This window comes from Mauremys mutica, chromosome 7 (genome assembly GCF_020497125.1).
Source record: "Mauremys mutica isolate MM-2020 ecotype Southern chromosome 7, ASM2049712v1, whole genome shotgun sequence".
NCBI lineage: Eukaryota > Metazoa > Chordata > Testudines > Geoemydidae > Mauremys > Mauremys mutica.
This window is the reverse complement of record NC_059078.1, coordinates 5,442,118-5,463,978: the sequence shown is the minus strand read 5'-3', so window position 1 is coordinate 5,463,978 and position 21,861 is coordinate 5,442,118. Positions and strand designations below refer to the sequence as shown.

Here is a 21,861-nt window from a genome sequence, read left to right as displayed (position 1 = left end):
GAGTTTTCCAAAAGAGTAGCAAGGTGAAACTGACATTCTGAACAGTTTTACTGTTGCGCACATAACAGCAGAAGTGAAGCTGAACAGAGTCATTAATCTCATTTGTCACTGCATGCCAGAGCTATGAGAATGAGTAGAGGCATCAGACATGCCAGTCTAAAGACTCAGGAACAGTATACGGTATCATTTTCTCTTTCCAATATTTAACCCTTTTATAGCATTTTACAACCATTCAATAACCAAACAGACAACACCATTACAGGTCTCATTCATAGCTCTTATGATACTTTATAAGGTAGCAGGTTTCAGAGTGGTAGACGTGTTGGTCTGTATCAGCAAAAACAACGAGGAGTCCTTGTGGCACCTTAGAGACTAACAAATTTATCTGGACCTAAGCTTTCTTGGGCTAGAACCCACTTCATCAGATGCATGCAGTGAAAAATAGTTATACCTGCTCCTGTATTTTTCACTTCATGCATCTGATGAAGTGGGTTCTAGCCCACGAAAGCTTATGCCCAAATAAATGTGTTAGTCTCTAAGGTGCCACAAGTTCTCCTCGTTGTTTTTATAAGGTAGGTAGCCATTATTATCCTCCATTATAGGTATAGAAACTGAGGCTCAGTTAAGTGACTTGGCCAAAAGCACAAAGGTAGTCACTAGCAAAGATTAGAATACAGGAAGCCTTTGCTTTGCAAATCCATGTTTAAATCCACAAGAACATGGCAGCTCAGGGGTGTGAGAAGCAGCTCCCTTCCATGGGGCCAGAAGCCAGACTAGCTACTTAGCAGGGACAGGGCTCATTGCAGACACCTGACTGGCAACCAGTCCGGGATGGGAAAAGCTGGTGAAAGCTCTTGAACCACCACCAACAGCCCAGGTGTCCCCCCCACAACCATGCACTGCTCTGGGATCTCCACTAAAAACTAAGGGAACCACAGCAATGGGTTTCACATACCACAAAGAGCAGCCATGTGCTGAAGTATGTGGAACCATGAACATTAAATTTTTCAGGGGGAAAAAAAACCCAAATAAAAAAAATGCAGCCACTGGAACAGACTTTCAATCCTAGTCATCAGTTTCCATCAGTTTAGAGTTGTCATCTGAAACCATGAGAGCTTATAAAAAGATCCGCTAGGGATGGACTGTGAGGAAAGAAGAGGAAGGAACCCAAGACAAAGCCCAGGATGCCATCAGAGAGCCACAGAGAGGAGATGTTTATACACCACGTTAAATAGAGTAAGATTCTGCAATGACTGCTGCTGAAGGAAAAGTAAAGTCATGTCTATGTCAATGGAATTTATTCAAACACAAAGAATGAGGAATCCCAAATTCTCTTCTGAATGTAAAGCAATGTGCGTTTGACATATCTTCACCATCATATATTGAAAGTGTAGAAGAAGACACACAGTATAAGCAGTCTACTCTAGTATACATAAAGAAATTGTACAAAGTTTTCTGTGTGGCCAATGGCATTTTTTCCCCACCCGGGACTTAAACTAATTATCACTGATAGAAACAAATGCATTTCTTCACTCTATTAAAGCAACTTTTTTCTTTCAACAACAACAACAAGGTATTATGCATGCCAAATATGAAATTGCATTTGCAATTCAATTTTAATGATTATATTTATTCTATAACAAACACCAGTCATAACTGACAAATTACAATTAAATATTTTATATATTTGTTTTATTGCCTCAAGAAAAGTAAAATTTAAATTTAGTTTTATGATGAATATCCTTTCGCATAACAAAGAACAGCCCAAATTTTAAATAGATTTCTAGTTTGCTAAAATATTTAATGTGGTATATTTTGAGTAAAAATTATATTTCAATTTATCTAATTGCATGTGGTCTAGAAAATTTTAACATATGAACTAAAAAACTCTCTCAGACTACCTTGTCTTGTACTTCACCACAAACATGCTTTGGGAGGAAATCAGCTCATTAAGTTCTGTGAGTAGTTTGTTTACCCTGACAAAAGTGACATTTTGAAAGAGCATATTCTACTGTGGAAACTAAAAAGCCCACCAGGACAAGCTTCAAAGAACATCAAGTATAAGCAACACACAGCACCAAACGCTGTATAGTATTTTAAGAAACTCTCTCTCTCTCTAGTAATATTCCGAAAAACAACAACAAAAGCACTGGAAAAATTTATAAAAAGCATTACTTCACTGCACTTGTGATTTTTCCCAAACCTGGTGAGACTCACCTTTTTAAAAAAAATCCTGAAATAAAACCACAAATTACAGATTTCATTCAGTAGAAAATTTGATTTTGAAAAATCCAAAGAAAACTATTTTCTTCACTTTTAAACATGAGCTCAACTCTTCTATAATGTTACTTAATATAATTTGACAATGTTTACATTTTACCTTATACATTTTTTTGTTTCCATTATTTCTGTCATTTCTTCACTTTAGGCATGTTGAGTCAGATAAGTACACTGCTGTTTGGTAATCATTAATCACCTCTCTTGTCATACTGATGAGCAGCTTTCACATTTATTATGGTTAAAACAAGAAACAACCTCCAAATAAACTGAAAACAGCTACAAGATTAGCTAGCCAGTTTCCTACAGAACCACACCATCGTATGTCCTGCTCACCTTTCTGAAATTACTTAGCAAACCAAACTCTTTGAATAGTTTACATCTCCACCCAACCTCATTTTCCTCAATCACTAATGACTCCACCCATTTCCTTTCTACATTTCTAGACAGTGGTATTAGAGAGACAAGGTGGGTGAAGTAGTTAGTATCTTTTTTTTTGGACTAACTTCTGTCGTCTCTCTCACCAGAAATTGGTCCAATAAAAGATATTACCTTTCCCACCTTGTCTCTCTAATATCCTGGGACCGACATGGATACAACTACACCGCGTAAGTAGATAATTTTATAACTTTCTTATTGTTCATAACAGTCCTGACAGACATTAACAATATTGACGGCCTCATCACTGCCTTTTTAATTTATGTTAAAGTATCTAGTTCTAATTTACAGATTTAAATTAGAGGCTAATATTTCTTGTATCTGAAATCTTTTTGATACATGTTATTATGCATACAGTATACATACACAAGAGACAATAATAATAATAATAAAAAGATAAAACCAAAAAAAATTCACTTTTAAAATGAAAAAAAAAACAAAAAAACCCAAATGTGTTTTTCACAATTCTACTTCACAGCAAACCCTCTCTTTTTTAAAGTGAATGTAAAGCAAGATTCTGAATTAACACGCTTGGATACAAATCAACTTTTTAGTCACAAAACAAGTTCTACGCTGCTAGTGGCAATGCAAGCTTCCACACACCACCCAACTAACATATTCACTCTTTAGGGATGAGACAGCAATTCAGTTTCTAAGCCCACACAATTCTTGAACTGTGTGCTGAGCATGCCAACACAGCTGTCATGCTGACAACTATGGCAATGGTTTCTATAATGTAGAAACCTTTTTGTGAGGAACCGGACAGAGATCGCCAACAGCTTGTCTATATTACGGGGGCCACAGCGGCATAGCTACAGCCCCACAGGTATGCAGCTGTAACCCCCACACTGTAGGCACATGCAAGTACAAGGACAAATGCAAAGTATTCTACTTAGGATGGAACAATCAGCTGTTCACATACAAAATGGGAAATGACTGCCTAGAAAAGTGATCTGGGGTCATAGTGGATTACACCCTAAACAGTGTAACACTGTTGCAAAAAAAGCAAACATCCTTCTGGGATGTATTAGCAGGAGTGTTGTAAGCAAGGCACAAGTAATAATTCTTCACTCTACTCCATGCTGATTAGGCCTCAACTGGAGTATTGTGTCCAGTTCTGGGCACCACATTTCAGAAAAGATGTGGACAAATAGGAGAAAGTCCAGAGAAGAGCAACAAAAACGATTAAAGGTTTAGAAAACATGACCTATGAGGAAAGATTGGAAAAAAATGCATTTGTTTAGTCTGAAGAAGAGAAGACTGAGGAGGGACATGATAATAGTTTTCAAGTACATAAAAGGTTGTTACAAGGAGGAGAGAGAAAATTTATTCTTAACCTCTGAGGATAGGACAAGTAGCAATGGGCTTAAATTGCAGCAAGGGTGGTTTAGGTTGGACATTAGGAAAAATTTCCTGTCAGGGTGGGTAAGCACTGGAATAAATTGCCTAGGGAGGTTGTGGAATCCCTAACATTGTCTAACCTGCTCTTGAAAGTCTCCAAACCCCTGTCAGGGATGGTCTAGTCAGGGGTCCCCAACCTTTTCAGGACCAGGGACCGGTCATGCCTGCGGAGGGAGCGCTCGTCCCGCGGCTCGGGTAGACCTCCTGCAGGCGTGCCTGCGGGCGGTCCAGCTGAGCCGCGCGACCAGCGAACCGTCTGCAGTCATGCCTGCGGGAGGTCCACCGGAGCCCCGGGAGCAGCGGACCTCCCGCAGGCATGACTGCGGAGGGAGCGCTCGTCCCGCGGCTCGGGTAGACCTCCCGCAGGCACGCCTGCGGGAGGTCCACTGGGTCGGTTCGCGGCCCGGTTTGTAAGAGGCCGCGGACCGGTACCGGGCCGCGGACCGGGGGTTGGGGACCCCTGGTCTAGATAATACTTAGTCCTGCCCTGAGTGCAAGGGGCTAGACTAGGGGACCTAAGAGGTCCCTTCCAGTTCTAGGATTCTATTCTTCAGTGCAGAAAGGGTTTTAGGGATGTGTGCGCATGGGCTTGCATATTACTCCTGGGGGAATTCTGTGTAATAACAACTGCGGCGCAACAGAAACTCCTGCCCTCCCGGAGATTCCCTTTACTTCCTTGCAGAAAACGGCTTCTGCGGGGAAGCAAAGAGAAGCGGCACCAGTACCCACTCACCCCTTCCCTGCAGCTCAGAGGTGTCTGTTCAAGCAGCTGGGGGAGAGGTAAATCACTGGGGTGGGGAGATGCTCTGGCCATCCAGGGACATTAGTCCCAGCTGGAGCATGGAGCAGACGGAGCTGGGTCAGACCAAGCCCCAGAAACTTCCCCTGGCTGCAGGAAACTGTGCCCCGGGGGCATGTGGCGGGGAGGCTTTCCAGGTCAAGATGCACTGGGTTTGGGTGGACAGGGGGAACAGCTCCTTGTACAGAGATTCTCCCCCCCCCCCCATAGAGCCACCTCTGCATCAGACGCCCCCCTGCACCCAGAACCCCCACACCAAGTCCCTGTGCATCCAGATTCCCCCCTGCACCCAGACACCACACCAAGCTGCCTGCACCCAGATTGTTGCAACACAGAACCCTGGAACTCGAGGGAATTTCTCACCAAAAAATTAAAATTCTGCAAAGTTCTGCATAATTTAATTGTCAAAACAACACAGAAACACAACAACAATATAATCACACCATTTTCAATTATTTTGGTAATTTATTTCAAAATACTTTTCAGCAAATAATTGAAAATGGTGTGATTATATGGTGTTATTTTGACAAATAAAATATGCAGATTTTTGCAGAATTTTAAAATCTTGTTCGCAGAATATTAATTTTTTTGGTGCAGAATTCCCTCAAGAGTAGCATATGCGCACACACATAGACATCCTGTGTGTTTGGGAAGAAGGAAGTGGAGTGAAGATATACTGGGTTTCTCACCATCTTTTGTATTAGCACGTTTAGAAAAAGTCCGCTAAATTTCTTCAGCGCTGCATATCCAAAAATGAATACCAAAGGGTCCCAATCAAAATCCTCCATCCCTTTAAAATTGTTTACAACTCTGGAGAGGGGCAGAGGAAAGGGTCTGAAAAACTATCCACCCTTCACCCATTGACTATTTTATATGAAACTACAGAATACTTGAACTGTATAGCACTTTAGACTTTCTTAGTGCTGTACAAATACTGTGTTGGCTGATGTTACCCACACACTTCTAGCATAGTTTATACACAAAAAACTTCATCTGACCATTAAAACAAATAACAATTGATACTTTTTAAAATAAATAAGTTTACTACTTTCAAGTGCACCATGTTTGGTCTATAGCAAAATCTGCAATTTTAGTTTTTAGCTCAACTGCAATTGTATGACATTTAAAAACAGTCTTCAGCTATTAAACATACATACACACACACCATTTCAAAATGGGACAACGCTGATGTAGTACTTAAAGGGGGGAACATTCAAATACTTCACTAATCTCAACAAGGACCATCCTTTTGCATTCATGAACATTATTTTAAAAATAGTTAAAACATTTTGCAATGAACACAGGTTACCTTCTTATACTGCATGTCCATTATAATACTGTGTGCACCATCAGCTTTAAAGATCACAAAGAGGGATAATCAAAAATTGCCAGGCTTAATCCTGATTTAACCTCATCCTTAATTATTAAAAATGGTTAAGCACTTACCATAATGTGATTGAAATGCCTGTGGTTTTACGACCTGATTACAGTGGTTACACATCACCAAATAGAAATCATCATGTGCCGGGCAAAGACCAAATATTGGCATATCTAAAATAAAAAGACAAAGGGCATATCTCTCAGCTGCTTACAATTACTGAAAAACAACTGTATTAGAGAACCATATGATGCTATCACTGAACTATCATTTATAGCACATTTCAATACATTCGGAAAGTGAGAAAAAAGAACATATAGTACAATAGTTAGGTTAGTGTTGAAATATTACAAACACCACATATTTTCCTTCAAAGCTAAGTATAAAATCAAACTGATTGTTTCTTGTAGAGCTCTACCAGCAATCTGATGTAGGAGTGATTATTTCATGCCATCTTCAAAAGGACAATAGAAAATCATTATATTTTGATGACACAGTAACGTAAGCTATTCAGAGAGTAGTTTAAGTTCTATCCCACTTTCTTTAAACAAACTCTAAAATGAAGGTTGTTTTCTACTTAAAATTTTGTAATTATTTTAAATGCACAGTCATTTACCAGGCAGTATAATGTGTCTAATGGTCTTATTTGTTTAACAGTGCATTATATTCCAGCCATCTGGTACCAGAGATCTGTGTAACAGGCATAAGAGGGAGAAAGAGATAAGAGTATGTCAGTGTGTATGTGTATTTCAATGATAAACACACATACTTTCAGTCTTTTCAAGTAAAATTAGTTTCTGCAATATGTTTATGAAAACCAGTTCCTTAAGAGTATTCCTTAATGTTTAAACACTTACCAGTAATTTCTGAATGCAGTGATATAAACTCTACTTACTGCAAATCTAAAAAAGTATTACATTTAAAAATGAAACCTGTCAAGTATTACCCAATTATTCAGTTGTTCAAAAAACCAAACATATAACTAAGTAGATAAATGCAGTCTCTTAAAGGTATGTGGCATAAAGCAATCAGTAACATTTTCAAAAAAAGATTATACATCATTTAAATTATTAAATGTTGTTTTCTTACCTTAAACAACACTAATAAATGTGTACATTTATACGCAAATATTAAAATATAATTAAATGCAACATACTTATTAATTTAACATTGACAATAGTGTTATATATTTTAAACATTAACGTGTCATGGATATTCACATATTTCATATATTCTACAGGACTAATACATTCTGGTCATTCAATAAATTTGAATTAAAACTGATTTTATACCATGTAACCCTTTTCTGTAGGAATGACTATGGCCACGATCCTGCAAGATGATCTACATGGGCAGATCCCTGAACTCTTTCAGAAACAAACTCAACAGGGCTCTACACAGATCAGCTGCCAGAATTAGGGCCTACATCTGTAATAAGATACAATACTTTTAAATGCAGACATATTTTCTTTAATAAATAAATAAATAAATAAACCACACCCTTTAACTTCTTAAAACATGTATCTGAATTTTAGATTAAAATGTTATAAAACAAACTCCCCATGCAATGGCTGCCACTGAAATCCCTTGATACACAGATGTGGATAAATCAAATATGGATTGAGTATGACTGCAATACATCACATCTATATTCATGTTTTATTTAATTTTCTCTCATATGTTTATATTTTAAGTGCCTATCTAAACCATAGGTGCTTAAACAGAAATTGAAATTACAGTAAAAGATATGTACTATTAATAATACACTTGTAATCTGATACATGATCGGGGCAAGCATTTTATAATTTGTGCAAATACCAAGTCTAGCTTTCATAAACAATTTAGGAGGAGATGTCATTAGAGAAATATTTGGTAAAACATCAGATGACATTTTAAATTAATGTAAACTGGGCAAAGCACAAGCAAATATACCACACATAATAAACCAGGGGACAGACTAGATTAATAAACAGCTATTTTCCAATATCTGCCTTCCCTTATAAATATTACATTTCTTCATGAAAATAACCAAAAAAAGCCATACGGTGAAATTCCGTGATGCATCTCAGAGAGACAGCACTGAACTCTCAGCCCAGGTGGAAGGGATTGGGGATAACATGGTTTTAAGCCACATTTGTGCCCTTCTGCTTCTGGGCGTCTCTTGGAGCTAAGTTTCAGAGGGGGAGCCGTGTTAGTCTGTATCAGCAAAAACAATGAGGAGTCCTTGTGGCACCTTAGAGACTAACAGATTTATTTGGGCATAACCCATTTCATCAGATGCATGGAGTGAAAAATACAGTAAGCAGTATGTATATACAGCACATAAAAAGATGGGAGTTGGTTTACCAAGTGGGGGATCAGTGCTAATGAGGCCAATTCAGTTAAGGTGGAAGTGGGCTATTCTCAACCGTTGACAAGAAGGGGTGAATACTATTAGCACTGACTCCCCACTTGGTAAGGCAACACCCATCTTTTCATGTGCTGTATATATATATATACTGCTTACTACACACACACACACACACCCCTACCTTACCGTATTTTTCACTCCCTGCATCTGATGAAGTGGGTTCTAGCCCACGAAAGCTTATGCTCAAATAAATTTGTTAGTCTCTAAGGTGCTACCAGGACTCATTGTTCTTGGAGATAAACAGATTCCTGGTGTAAGATGGGCAGCTCGCAGTAATGTGTGATATGGCTTCCCCCCCACACACTTCTTCCTACCCCTAGCATGCCCCACTCCAGGGCTTGCGATGGGGTCTTTGGAAAGCAGACTTACAGCTGTGCTCCACAGTGCCTAAGAAACATATGGGAGGGAACAAAGTGAGGTTTTATTACAATGTAGGCTTTACATCATCTCACACAGAATGCTAAAAAATTGTTGGCAATATGGGGGAAATATTGTCTATTGCAACTTATCTGGCAAGATAGAAAGGACTTCTTGGCATTATTTTGAGACACCATCATTATATTTAAAGTACCCTTTTACAAATATGTAGGAAATATCGAGGTGTACTTTGAAACTTCAGGTGAATTATTATCTGAATGTCTCAAGGTTCATCAGAAATTTTCACATAGACAAAAATGTATTCCCATATAAATTTCAAATTACAGGGCAATTTTTGCATAACATGGGCATACCTTTTTCAGATTATTCCCATGCAGAACATATGGAAGAAATATATACACAGAAGAAACATTTGAAATTAATTAGTTTTATAAACAGGAGAGCACAAAATCAAAGGACAGATTTTCCGAAATGTGCACATTAGACTCCTGGTCTACTACACAATCATCTGTCTTAGGGTTTTATACTGCTGCCCATCACCATAATACCACAGTGTCTTCCAACAGCAAGGTTCCTAGTGAACTTAATGGAATCTCTGGGTCTTCTCTGTTTTGGGGGCAAAACTGTTCTAAGAGTATGTTGGTTTATTTATTTTTTTTAAATGCTTGGGTTTTTTTGGAAGCGCCTTTTGTGGGGTGGCGCGGGTGGAAGATGATATCTGGGTAGACCAGTATTGTGAATGTTATTCTTGCTATGGCATCAAGACTTTTTTGAAGAAGGCTCCGCAGCATTTCCTAAAGATAGACTCTGGAGTCACTTCATCAACTCTGGAAGCGTCTTCCACAGCTGGATCCCCTCAGCCAAAAATGCTTTGTCCCCAGCTCGTCTGAACTTTATCCTGACATTTGTGACAGCACTGTCCCAGAGAAGCACAACTGTCTCAGTGGGTCATCAACTACTTTTCAGTCTTTCATGTAGCTGGGGCCACTGATCCATGAACTGCTTTGAAGATTAGGACCAAGGTCTTAAACCAGCATCTAAGGGATTTCAGCACAGGTCCAATGTGCTCACTGTGTATTAACACTAACAGAGACCCAATATTCAGTCTGAGTAACATTTATAGACTCATAGAAATGTAGTACTGGAAGTGGGTCTCAAGAAGTCAAGTCCAGACCCCTGCACTGAGACGGGACCAAATAAACCTAGACAAACACCTGTCAGGGATAGTCTAACCTATTCTTAAAAATCTCCAATAATGGGGATTCCATAACCTTCCTCGGAACCCTATTTCAGAACCTAACTACCTTTACAGTTAGAGAGAGCTCTTCCTAATAGCTATGCTAAATCTCCATTGCTGCAGATCAAGCCTGTTACTTCTTGTCCTACCTTCAGTGGACATGGAGAAAAATCGACACCCATCCTCTTTATAACAACCTATAACATATGTGCAGACTGTTATCAGGTCCCTGGTCAGTCTTCTTTTCTCAAGACTAAACATGCCCACTTGTTTTAATCTTTCCTCAGAGATCAGGTTTTCTAAACCTTTGTTCATTTTTGTTGCTCTTCTCTGGACTCTCTCCAATTTGCCCACATTTCCTGAAGCGTGGCGCCCGGAACTAGATGCAGCACTCCAGCTGAGGCCTCACCAGTGCAGAGTAGAGTGGGACAATCGCCTCCTGTGTCTTACAGCCCAGCCCTTTTTTGCAAGTGCATCACATTGTTGACTCATATTCAATTTTGTGATCCACTACAACCCCCAGATCCTTTTCCAGTAGCTGCTGTAGTCTGCAAATTTTAAGAGCATGTTCTTTACTTCATTATCCAAGTTACTCATGATAACCAATCCCAGGACCGGCCCCTGTGGGGCTCCACTAGATATAAATGGTTCGCAGTGAAACTGGGAGAGTATAATGGCTCTTTGAGTACTGTCTTTCAACCATTTGTGCATCCACTTTACAATAATTTCATCTAGATGGCATTTCCCTAGTTTGCTTATGTGAAGATAATGTGGGATTGTGTCAAAAGCCTTATTAAAATCAATATATGTCACTTTTACTGCTTCTTCCCATTCACTAGACCAGTAACCCAGTCAAAGAAGAAAAATATGCTGTATTTCAATTGTCCTTCATATTCTTAACATATTAGCTTCCCCAATATGGGATACCATTGACAGAATGCTCACTTCTCTGCAAGATGACCAGATAACAACAAACATGGTGTTTGTACTTACTTTTGATCTCACACAAACACACACATGCTTGCTGCACCTTCCTTCTATTCCATCTGTTCACTCTTTTGAAAAAAAAAAAAGGTGGGGGGGCTGAAATATACCCACTCCGAGCAGAATTTCTAGCCCTCAAAGAGCAGAGTTTGAGTGCATTTCAATGCTCTCATTGCTCACAAGAGCAGAGCAGGAGTGTAGAGCAGAAGGACTGTGCTACATGAAATTAATACAGCTGGTGCTCTGAGAATTAGGCCCTGGCAGATTCTCTTTTACCACCGCATGCTAAACACAAAATTATGTATTAAAAACTATACAACAATCTATACATTTAGATCAACCTTACACCCAGAATTTTTTAAAAAAGTGTTGAAATATTCTGTAGCTCAAACACTTACAATTCTAATTCTGAAAATTCTAGGGAAACAGTTCCAAAGAAATGTATTAGAGTGATAAAGATAAATTCAGAGGGAACAATTTTGGTACAAAGTAAAACCAGCTGAACCTAACAAAAGGCATTCACTGTACACACTAAACTCCAACCGACTTCAAGGGGAGGTACACACACAAGTCTTGCCGGCTCACACAAATCAGCTGAACTGCACTTTCACCTCAGATCATTACCACACAACTACTTAGATAATAGAGTATTTAATTTAGCTTTTAAGAGCCGTTTGGAATGTTAGTGTCACAAATCCAAAGTGTTTCGCCACACTGTCTAGCACTTCACCTTCATTTCTATTAGGGTCAACAAAAGGTATTTTATTAATTGTGTATGGATGGAAAAATTGAAGAATAGGACTAATGAGAGCTATCCAAGGTGAAGGATGGGTGGAAAAAAGCATTGTAATGATGCTACTATCAAAATTATTCTTAAAATGTGTACAGTGAAATCCTTAGCATTAATTATTATTTGTATTACAATATTGCCTAGAAATCACAAACAAGATCGGGACCCCATTGTGCTAGGCACTGTACAACCATATGGCAAGAGGCAGTCCCTACCCTGAACATCTCACAGTCTGATTGGACAAGCCAGACAGAGTGGGAGAAAGGAAGTATTAGCACCTTTTTACAAATGGGGAACTAAGGCCCAGAGAAATTAAGTGACTTGCTCAAGATTGCACAGGAAGTCTGTGGAAGGGTGAGGAATTGTACCCAAATTTCCCGAGTCCTTGCTAAGCACCCACCTACTACTGGTATGTTGGAGGAATAATTTTCTTCCCCTTTTTTGGAATAATTACTATGGAGTTGTTCAAGCTGAGCAAAAAGCAGTTTTCAGAGAAACTGTACTTTAGTTCGGAAGAGGAATTTAACCTTTGGAATAGAGAAACAGTCATACTGTAGCATGTGTGTATTGTGCAACAAGTATATTATAAATACTAGAGAACCTAGGTAATATTTTTAACACAGACATTTCAATACCCAATATCTGCTGTGAGCTAGGGGACATGAATCATTCATATGGTTGGTTCCCCCCGTTTTCCTCATTTAGGAGTTACAAAATTTTGTAACTGATGATATATAATATTATACTTTTATATTCATCTGATTTGATGCCATGCACATCCAATCTTAATTTAAAAGTCTAATGCAGTTCATAGTATTTCAACAGTGCCAGTTCCTATGTACTGTTCCTTTGAGCTTAAAGATGACATTCTAAAATACTTAACAGTCAAGCTCATTCCTCTCACGTGAGAGCCTTGCAACTGTGATCTACACATTCGTCTCAAGGCTGGGCTACTATAACTTCCTTCGTCTGAGGCTGTCAGTCTAGGGCCAAACAAAAAATTTCAATGTAGGGCTCCAACTTTCTTTTTTAAATAGACCTAGTATTTACATGAGGCCATTGGAGAAGCAGTATCTTTTGTAGAAGGTGGGAATCACAGGGGCTGCACTAAATTAAAGCAGACTTCAGGTGCCTTTATATTATTATTGACATACATCCCGTGAGCACCGCAACTCCCCGCATGCATTTCTCCTTTTCAACGTGAGCAACGTGGCTGCATTCCCTGCTGTTGCACATGTTCTTCATGAGTCAAACGTTTGCAGTGAATCTAAGAGCAGCTGTATTTGGCCTTCAAGCCACACTTCAGCCTTCTCTGGGGTGGGATTATTTTAATTGTAGTGATGTATTTTACTCTTAGTTTATAAGAAGTCCTGTCCGCTAGCTTCCTACTCCTGTATTCTTCATCCACTACTCAAAGAATTATCCATGTTATAGGCTCAGAGATTTTCTTGACTGTACTTGTTGCATTACTGCACATTTATTTCAGAAGAAAAATGCTTTATACTTGGCAAAAGCCCAGTGCAGAAGAATTTCTACTGAAGAGGAAAAAACATTGCTTTTGAAGGGGAAGTTTGAATTAACCCATTAAACCAAGCAGCAAGTATCCTGCAGTTCAGCAGGTTTGCTACAGCGAAGTGCTTTTGAGACTGAGCTACCATTTCTTGTCCTACATGAAGGATGTGTCATCATGTTTAGGTCATCTTGTGTTTTCTGCATATTTTTAGTATTCTCTTTTCAGCATCATTTCATTGGGGAAATTCGTGTTCATAGACATAAAAAGTAATAGCATCTGTGTATTCCTGCTCCATGACATATTATAGACAATACAAAAGTTTTATATATTAATGCCCAGCTTTGGCATCATTCAGCAGCTGATTCCTATCTCAATTGCACTCCAAACTATCCACAGATTCCCTCTTTATTTCAAAATTTAATCTGAGGTCCTGGTACTAATCTTAAATTCCCTTAACTAGGGTATCTATCACCTACTAAGACAAATTTCTCACCCAAAACTTCTCTGGGTGAAACTTTCAGGTAGCTTCAATGTTGGGTTCAAAATAGTGGAATAATCTACTGGAAGAGATCAAAATGAGCCCTAAATCTGACTGCTTTCAGAGACCAATGCACAAAACTCCTCTGTTTTGCAGAAGTGAGCTCGCTGCAGTTTAAAAACAGAGATGAAAGTGAAAAGTGAAACAGAGGAAGAGAAAGAGAAAGCAAAAGGGCAGACAAAAGCAAGGGTGGGGAAAAACTACTTACTATTGCAGAGACTTGGTTAAACGATACAAATCTGAAGACAGATTTAAGTAGAAGCATTTCCCATGAAAGTACTGCATTTCTAGATCTAACCTTTCCAGAGCTCCACCTTTCACCCTGTATGTATTTTCAGGTAAAAAGTAGCTTGGTAAATCTAAATAAAAATGGCCAGGCCTGACTAATGCACTATTACAAATATGTTGGTGTTGGTTGCTATTTAATATAAATTGGAAATGTGCATTCCACAGGTTGATGTGAATAGCAAAATGTTTAAATTATCTAGAACATCTGATTCATACAAAAAGGTGGAACAAAATGCCTTAAGTATAATATAAACCTGATATTACCGTTCAGACAGTTTTTAATCAAGTAGAGTTAACTTTAGATATCTACTCACTGTAATGTAAAAGATTCAAACACAGGTGTAACACCATAAACTATTCAACACCTTGTTTAAAATCCATGTTACTAACTCTTACAATTTTTAGCATGAGTCTTGCAGTACCTTGCTTCAGCTGCTGGAATCAGCTGATCACAAAATCTCAGATTCTGTTTAAAATAAAAAGGATGTTTGTAGAGCTCATGGCCATGGAGAAAAGTGTGAACCCTAAATGCTCAATACCAGAGGGCAAATAAAATGAACCCTCATTTATTTTTAAACTCTCATGACTTGGGATGGGGAGTCCGACTCCTGATTTTTGAACACTTGAGGTTGGCCTTTTCAGTTTGGCATCAAGGTGCTAGATTTCAAATGGAAAGCATCTGTTTAAATGCAGTTCCACTTAAACTGGTTTCTACCACAGGATTTATAGCCAGCTTCATCAACAAGGCAAAATTGTACGAGAATCATGTTTAAAAAAAACCTGTTCCTCTAAGTTCAACTGGATATGTTGCTGATATTAGTTGTCTGCATCATGTAATTTTCATGGTGCAGACAAGACTTGCTCTGTGCTTGTTGAGCCAGTGGTACAAGGATAGTTCCCGATCACAGGTTCTGGCAACAGTAATAAATAATAATGGCAACAAGTCATCCTAAATAAAGTCTTCCTTTGTTCTAAAAACAGGTATTCCCTATTTCTAAGCCCTGGACTACACTGGGGGAGGAATCGATCTAAGTTACGCAACTTCAGATATGTGAATAACGTAGCTGAAGTCGACGTATTTAGATTGACTTACTGTGGTGTCTTAACTGTGATGTGTCAACTTGCTGCCACTCCCCCTTCAGCTCCGCTTGCGCCTCTTGTGGTGCTGGAGTACAGGAGTCAATGGGAGAGCTCTTGGGGGTTGATATATCACATCTAGAATAGATGCGATAAATTGATCCCCGTGGGATCAATTGCTGCTCACTGATCCGGCGGGTAGTGTAGACATACCCTAAGAGAGGCCATCTACATCTTTGAGCTGAAAACTAGAGTCCAGGTGCTGTCAAAATTGGCATCACAAAAATCTTATCTTTTACACACACATTCAACTTTCTGTAATGGCCACACTTTTTTTTTTAAAGAAGTTTTACTGTCAAAACAATATGCTTCAATACTGTTTTTCAGAAACAGAGCAAACAGTTCAGCACTCATGAGCATATTAAAATGAAAAATCAAATTGATGTCACAGTTCTACTGTGTACTTTGGTAGTCAACAATGTAAAGAATATTTCTAATCTGATGCTCAGTTTTAATTCACAAAGCATATCTGTCTGACCTTTGATAATATTAGAGGTGTTAATAAGTTATTTCCCTTAATTCATAATAAAAATGTTACTGGTAAAAATATATTTTAGCTTTATCTTCATTTTTCCCAGGAATATATTGTCAATTATGCAAGGATAATTTACTTAACCTATTAATAGTATATAAATATCTTAGGGTCCAAAAGGTGTTTTGAAACCAATGGAAGTTTTGGATACACATTTCAAACACATTTAATATTCCTATGAGCTATACTTCAGCTCATTTTTTTTAAAAAGGCAAGATTTTACATACTGTCCCTTTAAATCTATAACTTTTTTGTGTATGTATGCGTGAGCATGTTTATTCTAAAATATGAATTTCTGACCTAAATGGATAATAGCAGTTCATTCAGGTATATACTACATGATTTCAAAATTAGCTTGTACATCAAATATATAGAAGATTTAAAAAAAAAACATTGTGTCAAAGCTTTGGTCAAAGCAAAATAAAATTAGGAGATAAATATATGGTCAGTAATAGTCTGATTAGCTCTCAAAAAAGCAAGATAATACAAAGTGAAAACAAACCTCATCTGTAACCTACTTCATTATATATGTTAAGGATCCAACAGTGGTCAACAAAGATCCGGCTAATCTAGTGCTTATATTAAAAATTACAATATTTCTAGACTGCATTAAGAAAGAATAATAGGGCGTGTTAAGATGGAGTTTGACTTTTCTTGCTTTGCAAGTGATTTCAATAGTTTGTCAGTGAATATAAATATACTGTAGCTTTTGCAATTAGTAACAGGGGAATTAGGGAAAATGTATTAGTTTAAAAACAATGACAACGCTTTGGTTTTTGAGAGATGAAAAAGATGAATTCATCAATCCTCATTTGACACCTTTTGAAACCATTTAACTTCAGGAAAACTTTAAACAAACAGCAGACAGGGACATTTCACGCTGGCTTTTAAATGTGCATCTGCAGTCATTTGTGCATGCATACAGCATGTGCTCCTGCAAACATGGTTTCATGTGCAAACCAGGTGCACAATTAACCATCAAATTTGCATGCACAAATTTAGACACGTTTTAAAAATCTGGTCCTAATGTTTCTACTTGTGCTGTTCCAAATAATAACGAACTTTAATTTTGGCATAAAATAAGGCAAGACAAATGGACATTCCCCACACCATAAGGCCACAGTTAACAATCAGTAGAGATGCCTGAGCTGGAGTTCACTTGGTATATAAGAGAAGGAGTCGCTGGCAAAGGGTTCTCTGCAAGGACCCTTTGACTTTGGAATTCACAACCCATCCCTACCTACATAGTCTGAAATAGCCTAAATCTGTTGACCTTCTGAGCACACTGTAAAGCTAATCTGTTTGAGAAGGCATTTACAATGGGGTGGCTGTAACACAGTTCTTTGGGGGAACATAAAGATGGGGGGGGGTGTTTTGTAGTATGTTTGCTGACTGAGAATGGGGGCAGAGAAAGGAAAGGCTGGTGTTTTGGTTTGGTGATTATTTTTATATTGCATTTTTAGTTACAGTAAGAATGCCTAGAACTCAGTTGTTATATTTAAACCCAAATAAATCAATAAACAAACATACTAAGGATACCCAAAACTCTAAGTCTCTCAGTCAAATGACATCCAAAAACACTATAAACATCTGAATGGCATTGTTACTGACCAATATCAGTGTTCCAAAGCAGAACCTTTAAGAGCAATCTTAGGGCTGTAGCCAGTCTCCTGCATGTATACATTCTATTCTTTCAACAATACCAAGTATTGCAAAGCTGAGAAACAATGCATTGCACTAAAGGTCGATCCCCCACCCCCAATTTAAGACAATTTACTGTGGTGAAAGTTGACAGGATAGAAATAACATACCTTACAATGCATTTTCCCAGGATTAAGTCATCCTGCACCCCCCAAAAATCAGATTCCTGTTGTTTCTCCCCCCCCCCACCCAACTTAAAAAATGAGAATGAAAAAAGGGAGCTTTCCAACATATTTTAAGTTAAAATTACTCTCGGAATCCTAAACATAAACCCACAGCCACTGGTTTTCTTTCAACATTATGAGCAAATGCACATTACACTTTTTCCTGAAGCTTTTTTTCTGTTCCTGTGAGGATACAGAATATTGAGATTTACAATTACCCTGATCTCCAAGATTTAGGATTCTTGAAAAAATTCAATATCCTGAGTACTGACAAGAACAGAGACATAATATGAGAAGTGTGTCATGCATGCATCCACTTGCAATCTACAATGCAGCTGGGAGGTCTAATTACAGGCTCAAGCGATATATAAAGCATATATCATATCAGCCAATAATCGTTAAATATTCAGCAAAATTCTTTGAACACAAATTGTTATACATAATTACTTAAAAAAAACCCAAAACACATTTAAAGCTATGTAACAACCATTACTAACTACTGTACTATTTTTGTTCAGATTTGTTACATTTTAATGAGCCACCTTACAAGTTACTGCCTTGTTTTGGAACTTAACATAGGTACCATTAGATTTAAATCCTTTCAGTAGAACAAAAACCCCACCACACACAGTTGGTATTCTATTACATATTACATTATATGACTAATGAAGATAAGCCAGCCAGTTGCAAAACATATTCCCCATTTGGTGTTTAATTACTATTCACAGAATTAATGGTACCCTGCTATATCGCAATCCGCTATAACACAGGTTCACATATAGCGCGGTAGCAGCGGGGCTCCGGCAGCGCTTTAAAGAGTCCGGGGCTCCGGCCGCTGCAGGGAGCCCCGGGCCCTTTAAATTACCGCTGGAGCCCTGCCACTGCTACCCCAGGGCTGCAGCAGCGGGGTTCGGGCAGCACTTTAAAGGGTCCAGGGCTTCCTGCAGTGGCCAGAGCTCTTTAAATCACTGCCGGAGCCCTGTTGCTGCTATCCCGGGGCTGCGGTAGCGGGGCTCGTCGGCGATTTAAAGGGCCCGGGGGTCCGGCTGCTGCAGGGAGCCCCAGGCCCTTTAAATCACTGCTGCAGCCCTGCTGCTGCTACCCCGGGGCTGGGGCAGCGGGGCTCCGCCGGCAATTTAAAGGACCTGGGGCTCCCTGCAGCCGGAGCTCTGGGCTCTTTGAATTACCACTGCAGCCCTGCCACCGCTACCCTGATATAACGGCGTTTCACCTATAACGCGGTAGGGATTTTTGGCTCCCCACAACCGCGTTATTGGGGTAGAGGTCTATTTGAAATTTCCCTAGCCATTTTTGTATAACAGTTTATATTACATAAAAAGAGCTGTATGTACATAATAGTGACATACGTACACAATTTTTTTTTATCATAGTGCATGTCAAAGAATCCATGCTATGTCCTACATTATTTTGGATAAGACGATCTCACAATATCATAAAGTCATTTCTGAAAAGTCACTATATATTACTATATATTTTTGTGGTAGAAAAATCTTCAATACATACTCAGTACAAATAAACTCAAAAGCTCTACATTAATTTAACGTAAAGATTACAAAATTAAATTCAACAGAATTCAGGAAATAGAAATATCATGGTTTATATGTTAACATGAAATCAATCATACACAGATAATATTTTTGATTACTAGACTGTTAAAATGTCTCTCTCCATGTACACAGTGTGCGCTATACAGACCATTTGTCAATATGAGTACCGGTTATTAATTTTCTGATTAGATGAGTAATGTTATAACTATAAATTTAAATAATGTAGTTTTTGTACTAGATACCCTTTTGTTGTTGGCTTTTTACACTGCTGAAGCACACTGGTTTTCTTTATTGCAGCTGTGCTTTTGTAATAAGAAAAAAAAAAGGATTTAAAAAAAAAAACCAAAACCTAAAACAGATTACAATAAATTGCAGATTGCAGCAAAAATTACTTAGACACACTAAAAATGCAGAACAGACGTTTTCATGCTCACAATTTTCTCTCGTCCATGACACAGGCATGATTTTTTTATTTTATTTTTTTAAGGACTTTGATGTTTCAACAAAAATATTTACAACCCTCCCCCATGCAAATTATCATGGAAGTGTATGCAAGAATGGTCAATTCCTTCAATCACTGACATTACATTCAAGGAGACAGATCTGATTAGGCGCTGGTAAAATCTTAGTTACTAGTACATAATGACTCAGCAACAGAGCAGTGGTGTTTCAAATCACTTACAGCTTTATCAGTTTTCCCCCCAGCTGAGAGCTAGGAAGACACGATGTAAATGTGACTATCACTTTTGTGACAGAGAAAGCTAGACTATAATAATATGGCAATTAACAAATCTATTTTCTAGAGAATGTAAATAAAATAAATAATTACAGCCTCAGAAATACTGTAGTCACTATTCTATCTCTATAATAGTTATAGCGCTTTTTACCAAATCAAATAGTTTGTATAAAAAAAGAAAAGTTAAGAATCATACCAAATGGTGATATATTTATGGTACTAATTTAAGAAATCACTGCAATTTTGTACTAAAAATGTCATCCATTAACACAGATTTTGGTTTCCCAGGTGCGTAATATTTATATATCATATACCACATTGCGTTAGGCTTTGAACCTGACTATTTTAATCTCTTCTCTGCTGACCATGACTGTAACTCCTGTGTGATAGCAGTATGTGTCAGCATTCTTTGAAGTGTCACTTCAAAGATTATGCATCAGGAATGTGACACAGCACCACTGGACATTTTACATCACGTACCTAGTACCTGAGGCAGCAAACCAGCAGTTACAAACAAGAAAAATCACAGAGGTTATTACTGATGATCTTTCAATTGATTCTGAATTCAAATGCATTATTAAGTAATCTCATTACCTGAAAAATGTCAGTCCCTTTGTTTCATTCCCATCCCCTGTGTACTTGAACATCAACTTCATAAATAAAATGGATTTTGTTTTAATTAAATCTAACATGATTATAAGGTTAACAGATGCTTTCCAGTTTTCAATTAGAATGATTCAAAAAAGTTAAGTTAATTATTTTAACCAATTATAGAAGGCGCTTATTGCATTTCTACTAGGAATTTACTTGCTTTGTTTTATATATTTACGAGAATGATATTTAATTTGACATAACTCAAGTGCCTGTACAATACTTCAATAGTGAACTGAAATATGTTTTTTAAGTATTTCCAAACTTATAGGCAGCATACTTGCCAAATAAGTATGATCTGTGAATATTTCACCAGGTTTTTAAAAACTGTTTCCTGAATTGTGGAATCATGATTGTTGATGCGCCACTAATAGTGCATTCCAGCGAGTACTGAGCCAATATCGTCAGAACCCGCCATGGAGAAGGGACTCTACCTATGGACAAAGTGTCAGCTGTGTTCAATAACACATGGTATAAAACTTTATGTGATTCAATACCAAATATAAAACCTAGATAAATGTGTACAAACTGCAGCAAAGCTGACCTACATGCCCAGCAATTCAGGACAATCTTCCTAATACCCTGCTGATCAGTTGTGGTATAACACCAACTTACTGCATCCTACAGCATCTTCACATTAGGGAAACTGTCAACTGTTGCGCTGCAACTTCAAATTTAAAGGGAGAAATTTAGCTTTTGCTCTTTCACATCATCGGTTGCTTATGTCAGCACCTCTCCATCCCCATTTCAGCACCGCTTCCATACACTTTACAACAGCAAGTTTTTTAGCACTTTGAACTCTTTCTCTCCTAAAATTATACATTAAATGTTCTTAAAATAATGGAACCAGTTTATGCAGAAGAGACGCCACAGACGGGAGTGGGAATGTCTCAGGAAGAACCACATTGGGCTATGTTTTTACATAACATGTCATTCAAAAA

The 21,861-nt window shown here is 38.1% G+C and overlaps 1 protein-coding gene across 1 annotated transcript in view; it reads right to left on the bottom strand.

Moving 5' to 3' along the window:
* Window positions 1-21,861, bottom strand: part of ATXN7 (ataxin 7) — a 115,720-nt gene that overhangs the window by 49,099 nt on the left and 44,760 nt on the right. The window contains exon 5 of the mRNA XM_045024956.1: window positions 6,362-6,466. Within this exon, the coding sequence (XP_044880891.1) occupies window positions 6,362-6,466 (105 nt within the window). The remainder of the gene's footprint in view (window positions 1-6,361; window positions 6,467-21,861) is intronic.